General features: G+C 34.8%; 1 protein-coding gene and 1 non-coding gene across 2 annotated transcripts; one reads left to right on the top strand and one right to left on the bottom strand.

Moving 5' to 3' along the window:
* Window positions 1-1850: 1850 nt before the first annotated feature.
* Window positions 1851-4668, top strand: LOC108470283 (inositol-3-phosphate synthase-like). The gene is made up of 10 exons (XM_017771578.2): window positions 1851-2134; window positions 2225-2293; window positions 2388-2523; window positions 2613-2860; window positions 2964-3190; window positions 3276-3391; window positions 3571-3747; window positions 3852-4040; window positions 4107-4169; window positions 4284-4668. Exons 1-10 carry the CDS (start codon window positions 1947-1949, stop codon window positions 4401-4403), a joined length of 1533 nt encoding a protein of 510 aa, XP_017627067.1. The 5' UTR covers window positions 1851-1946; the 3' UTR covers window positions 4404-4668.
* Window positions 4669-6831: 2163 nt separating this feature from the next.
* Window positions 6832-6938, bottom strand: LOC128285066 (small nucleolar RNA R71). The gene has a single exon (XR_008275481.1). It is a non-coding gene; the product is annotated as a small nucleolar RNA R71 (small nucleolar RNA).
* Window positions 6939-7165: the final 227 nt, after the last annotated feature.

The following is a 7165-nucleotide window of genomic DNA, read 5'->3' as shown; positions in this document are numbered from 1 at the left end:
ATTTCCTTGTTTTCTAATTAGTTTAACACCATACATATATATTTGACATTATGGTTTCTATAGCCACCATATATATTGTATGTTCGGTTATTTTGATTAATAAAATTGCTTTAATAGAGGTTTTTTCCCCTTTTAGGACTAGCTTATTGTGATTTTTTTTTTATAAACTTTTGCTTCAATTATTTAAGGATTATTATTGAGGGAGTTCATCATAGCTTTAGCTTCCCTAATTTAAGCCAATTGAGAGGGTTGGTTAAAAGTCCCTATGATTTATTGTTGGTCCTTGTTCATCAAAGGAATCTAAGCTATCTATCCATCTACCCACCATTCATCATCCATATTCTATTTTCGGTTTCATCAATACATTCTTCCATCTTGGATTATTTTCTTTAAGTCTTTACTTTTAGAAATTTTGCTTTGGATATTAAAACTTTTGAGTTAATTACACCAAATATCCCTAAACTATAACTCTCATTCTAAATTGGTCCCTAAGTTTTTAAAACATTATAATTGCATCCTCAAACTATTAATACTATATCAATTAAGTTCTTCAATTATTAAACTAATAATTTAACTGTTAAATGGCATGCAAAATTTGTATGGTATGATTTAAAATAAAATTTTTAAAGAAAAGTAAACTGTTACCAAATAAATTTTAAAAGTAAAACTAAAAATAAAATAGAACTGAAAAGAGAGAGTCAGCAATAAAAGTTATTGTAAAAGGTTTGAAAACTTCAAAACTAATATTTTTACAATTTCATTTTACAACATTCATTTTTCTTTAAAAGTTTCATTTTAAATTATGTCACATAAGATTTAACATATCATTGAACAATTAAATTAATAATTTTAGTAATGAAAGAACCTTATTAATATACATTAATAATTTAGGGATATAACTAGAATTAAAATGAAGATTATAGTTTAAGGATATATGATACAATTAGCTAAAAATTTTACATTGAATTTTGAAGTTCTTACAGTACTTGAAAATCCCTCTGTCATGACTTTCTTCTTTTCTAAGAGCCCCAGATTGAATTTAACAAACCTAACACTAAACTCACTAGATTTTACAATTTAAGTTTTCATAAATTTTACAATTTCAAATTTCATCCGAGGTAATTGCACTGCAAAATGCATTTATATTATACCTGTTCAAAAGTCAGGTATTTTATTCAACTCGATAATTGAACTGAGCTTGAATAAAAATTTTAGTATTACGACTCAATTCATTTCGAGTTTAATTTAAATAATAAAAATATTTAAAAAGTTTAAAATTAATTAATTTTATGTCAATTAAGAATATAATTTTAATATTTTATTATTTTTAAATATTAAAATGGATGTTTTGAGCGGACAAACCAACCCAAACATAAATTCAAATCAAGAACACAAACTAAACCTCCACCCAGTCCAACCCATAGATACCTTATGCACCCCAGTACATCGGTGCAGTTACAGTTAGGGACAATTGCCCGCTTAGTACACCGGTGCAGTTACAGTTAGTGACAATTGCCCGCTTAGTACTTCATTGGATGTCACGGTGTCACCCGACCGGTGCGATGAGTAGAGTCATGCATTTTCCGTCGACTACATTCAAAGGGCATGGACGCCACAGCTACCGAAAACCCTTTTCCTGCACTTGATCACGCCACGTGTTAATCACAACCAAACGTGTCACAAACGAAACCTCCTCCTCACACGTGCCTTTCCGTGCCTGTGGCTCCATTCAATGGTCCAGTTACGAAACTTGCATGGCGTAGATTCTCCTAAAACCAAACCACCAATTGTAAAATTTTACGTGCGGGCATCAAGCATTCACGCTGCTCCACGTGTAGATATCTCCTCTATATATACACTTCCCCGGTCCCTAACAATGGAGCACCAAAGCTTTAAAACAAACCCAAAAAACAAAGCAGTGTTTCAAGAACAGAATATCGGCAAAAATGTTCATTGAGAACTTTAAGGTTGAGAGTCCAAATGTCAAGTACACAGACAATGCAATCCAGTCGGTGTACAACTATGAGACTACTGAGCTTGTTCATGAGAACAGGGATGGAACCTATCAATGGGTTGTCAAGCCCAAGACTGTTAAATATGAATTCAGAACTGATATCCATGTCCCTAAACTGGGGTTAGAATCTAAAACTACTCCTCATTTCTTCTGGGTTTCCTTTTCTGGGTTTGTGTTAAAACTTTGCATTAAATTTATTTTATGTTCTAGGGTAATGCTTGTTGGATGGGGAGGAAACAATGGCTCAACCCTGACTGGTGGTGTTATAGCTAACCGATGGTGAGTTTTATTTTATTTTATTTATTTATATTTATATTTTTTCTGTTTAGTTTTGATTGTTGATTTTGAGGATATGGGTAATGGATATTCTCAGGGGAGTGTCCTGGGCCACTAAGGACAAGGTGCAACAAGCTAATTACTTTGGTTCACTTACTCAAGCATCAACTATCCGAGTTGGGTCTTACAATGGGGAGGAGATTTATGCTCCCTTTAAGAGCCTTCTTCCTATGGTATTAAACTGAAATTTTCATTTTTATGATAGTTTCTTAACTTGTTATTCGTCGGAATGCTAAAGACAAGTAACAATATATAAAAACAGGTGAACCCAGAGGATATTGTATTTGGAGGATGGGACATAAGTGACATGAACCTTGCTGATGCAATGGCTAGAGCCAAGGTCTTTGACATTGATCTTCAAAAACAGCTAAGGCCCTACATGGAATCCATGGTCCCACTTCCTGGAATCTACGACCCAGATTTCATTGCTGCCAACCAAGGTGAACGTGCCAATAACGTCATCAAGGGTACCAAGAAAGAACAAGTTCAGCAAATCATTAAAGATATTAGGTATTATAATTAGTTCTAGCCTCCGGAGAATTTTGTTAAAGCTGAAAAGAGTTTATTTTGGCACTACGACTGTGGCTGACCTTTTTATTTGTGTTTGGATTAGGGAGTTCAAGGAGAAAAACAAGGTGGACAAGGTGGTTGTACTTTGGACTGCAAACACTGAGAGGTACAGCAATGTCGTTGTGGGGCTAAACGACACCATGGAGAACCTCTTGGCTTCTTTTGAGAAGAATGAGTCAGAGATTTCTCCTTCCACTTTATACGCTATCGCTTGTGTTTTTGAGGATGTTCCCTTCATCAATGGAAGCCCACAAAACACATTTGTTCCAGGTTCTAGTTCAACTGAGCTATCTTCTCTTTTAATTCTTTTAAATGTTATGGAATTGGTCTTTTAATGATCTGTAATCATATCCAGGGTTAATTGATTTGGCTATCCAGAGGAACTGTCTGATTGGAGGAGATGATTTTAAGAGTGGCCAGACCAAGATGAAATCCGTTCTAGTGGATTTCCTTGTTGGGGCTGGTATCAAGGTACAAATCTTTCAACTTCATGACACTATCTATCACAATAATTTGTAGACTAGGCAAAGGATACCAACAAAATTAGGAGTCCATGCATGTGGTTTGGAAGTAGCTTAAGTCAGGATAAAGATAATAATGTGACATTGATGGGTAGTAATTGTGTACTTATGGTGATGAAAAATTAACAGCCAACATCAATAGTGAGCTACAACCATCTGGGAAATAATGACGGCATGAATCTATCAGCTCCCCAGACTTTCCGCTCCAAGGAGATCTCCAAGAGCAATGTTGTGGATGACATGGTCTCAAGCAATGGAATCCTTTATCAACCCGGTGAACATCCTGATCATGTCGTGGTCATCAAGGTAATAAGTTTACCCATCTCAGCCACTTCATGCACTTGCAATTTGCAAACTGAAACCTTCAAAATTAATTACTGTGCACTTCTGTCTCTTTCTGTGTGTTGTAGTATGTGCCATATGTGGGAGATAGCAAGAGAGCCATGGATGAGTACACATCAGAGATATTCATGGGAGGCAAGAACACCATTGTGTTGCATAACACATGCGAGGACTCCCTGTTGGCTGCTCCCATCATCCTAGATTTGGTTCTCCTTGCTGAGCTTAGCACCAGGATCCAGCTCAAGGCTGAAGGAGAGGTATGACTCGGTGGTTAACTCTTCTAGGTTTGACCATTAAAACTGACATGAAGTTTCATTGTGCAGGGCAAGTTCCACTCTTTCCACCCTGTGGCTACTATCCTCAGTTACCTCACCAAGGCCCCTCTCGTGAGTCCTTTGTTTTTTTATGTCATGCAAGAATGTGAACAGAATCTTGAGAATCACGAGATTCACCCCTTCAGGTTAAATTTGGTCAGTAATGAGTCGTTTTGGTGAAAACAGGTTCCACCAGGCACACCCGTGGTGAATGCACTGTCAAAGCAACGTGCAATGCTGGAGAACATACTGAGGGCCTGTATTGGCTTGTCCCCTGAAAACAACATGATTCTGGAGTACAAGTGAAAATCGAGGAAAGAAAAAGTGGAACAAGCATTGCTCCTTGCAACTTTAGGACCATTTTCCCTTTCTCTTTCATAAAAGATGTGGTCCATGTTGCCACACTTTGTAATGGTTTTATGGTTGATATATTTTCATCTTTGTTTCTCTCTCTGTTTCTGGATGGCGCTCATGTAACGCCTCCTGTCGCTCAAGCTTGAGCAAGCAATCTCTTTTGTGGAAATAGATATGATAATGATAATATGAAAGTTTAATTAATATGTTCAATCAACCGTCTCTTATATTTTTGTGTTAGTCCTGCCCTGCAACTGCTCGGTTATATCTCTGATTGAAGTATTAGAAATTAACTCCATCTCCTTGGTTTTCTGGTGAAACTGAATAATCCTTTTTTACCATTTAGCCAGAGAGATCTAAAAGATTAAAATATGAATAAATCGCATTGCACCCTTTCTCAATCAGGTCATCTTTCAAAGTACCAACATCGTAATTCTGGAGTATTCATTACTCATCCACGTTCGACTTTGCTATCATTGATAGGGTCATTGTTAAACTTGGACAAATATTCAATTCAACCTTGTAGTTGTCACCAGCACGGCATTCTTCTTGTCTAAGACTGCAGTATAAACCATCTGAATACTCTTGATTATTCTATGTTAATTCTTTAAATTTAAATTTATGTTTTGATCATACTTAATAAAGCACTTGGGAGTAAAAAACGAATGAAAATCGAAAAATTGGAGCAAGCTATAGGAGCTACACGATCATGTGGTAGGCAGTGTTGATTTCACGGAATTGCATACCAAACAGCGGAAAATCACAATTTTTAGGTTTTTCGATCATTCTAAAATGTATATATGACAAAAATAAGAAGATAGAAAAAGCCGTCATAGAATATTCAAGAAAACAACTCGAAAAACACCATTGAAGCCGACTCTAAAGGAGATTTTTGTCAAGATTGAAGATCCTCAGTTAAATCCTTAGGAGATTATCATGAATATATTTTTTTCGGTTATACTATATCTTGGATGTTTTTATTTTCAACCATAAACAAATTTTCTAAATACCTAGGGAGATGAACCTATGATATATTCTGTTGTTTGATTTTTATTTTACGTAATAAATATTTAGTTTCTTGTTCTCAATTATATGTGTTTAATTCTTGGTTTAATAGTTCTAGATTATTAATCCATATTGGATATGCTTAAATCGGTGGAGTTACATGAAATCCCAGAAATAGGACAACATAAATCTATTGGATTAGAGTTAAATCTAATATGGGAATGCATAGCATGTGTTAATGCGATAATAGGAGTTTTAATTAAAAAAAATTCAATTAATGAACCTAGAGTCAGTTGCTCTTATGCTCGAAAGAGATAATGGCATAATTTAGGGATTTCTACGGATTAAGATACTAAGTAAAGAAATTGCGTAATTTAGATTGATAGTGATAGATGAAATCTAGGTGAATTCTTTCTTGGGTATTGTTTCGCTTCTTGGTTATTAATCGATTATTTTCGTTTTTTGTTCTTTGTTGTGTTCATTAGTTAATTAATTTAGTTAATTTTAGGTTTTAATCAATCACTCGAATTATTCAGTTAAATAATAGAAAGTTAGTAATTGCTAGTACTTCTAGTCTTTGTGAGAATGATATGCTTGCTCATCGTAGCTATACTATTAATTGATAGGTGCACTTGACTTAGTAAAAATTTTAGTTAGTTTCACGATGCATCATGTTTTTGGCATCGTTGCCGGGGACTTGAATATTAGGAAAACTTTATTTATACTAATTTAGCCATTTTTTTATTTTAATATTTTGTTATTTTAAATTTAATTTTTACATTTTAATTTTTCTTTTGTTTGATTCTTACAGGTTCTTTTGGTTTATAACTAGAGGCAATCGGTTGGAACTGTTAATTTTTTATAGTGAGATCGAAAAAACTGTTTGCAGAAATCGGAAGGAGGTTAGAGAAGCAAGGCTAGGTCAACAAATTTTATTAGACGAAAGGACATTATTGTGGAGATGGATAATAATCCTATTAATTCAAAACTTCCTGTACGTCTTGATCTTTAGATTATGTATGACTATAGTAAGCCCACTCTGATTAGGGCTGAACCGAGTATTGTTAGACCGACTATTGCTGTAAATAATTTTGAGATTAAGCCAAACACAATTCAGATGGTACAATAGTATGTTTAGTTTGATAGGTTGCAAGATGAAGATCTAAATGCTCATTTAACTAACTTTCTGGTGATCCGCGACACATTTAAGATCAATGGTGTTATTGATGATACTATATGCTTATAGTTGTTCCCATTCTCTTTGAAGAATAAGACGAAACAATGGTTGAATTCATTTCCACAGGGGTCCATCATAGTATGGGCTCAAATGACTGAAAATTTTCAGTTGAAGCATTTTCCACTAGCCAAAATAGCTAAGTTGAGGAATAACATCTCTTGTTTTGCTCAATTTGAGCTTGTGACACTGTATGTTGCATGGGAGTGATTTAAAGATCTTCTGAGAAGGTGTCCTCATTATGGATTAACTTTGTGGCTTCAAGTTCAAACCTTTTTCAATGGTTTGAATCCCTCGACTAGGCAAATAATTGATTTAGCAACTGGTGAAACCCTGAATAATAAAATACCTGAGGCAACCCAAGAATTTATTGAGGGGATGACTATAACACCCCTAACCTGTATCCGTCGCCAGACTAGGGTTATGAGGCATTACCGGACATATTGAAACATTTTATGATCAATTCACAAACATC

The sequence above is a fragment of the Gossypium arboreum genome, chromosome 11, assembly GCF_025698485.1.
Source record: "Gossypium arboreum isolate Shixiya-1 chromosome 11, ASM2569848v2, whole genome shotgun sequence".
Taxonomy (NCBI): domain Eukaryota; kingdom Viridiplantae; phylum Streptophyta; class Magnoliopsida; order Malvales; family Malvaceae; genus Gossypium; species Gossypium arboreum.
The sequence above is the reverse complement of the archived record's forward strand: the minus strand, read 5'-3'. Positions and strand labels throughout refer to the sequence as shown.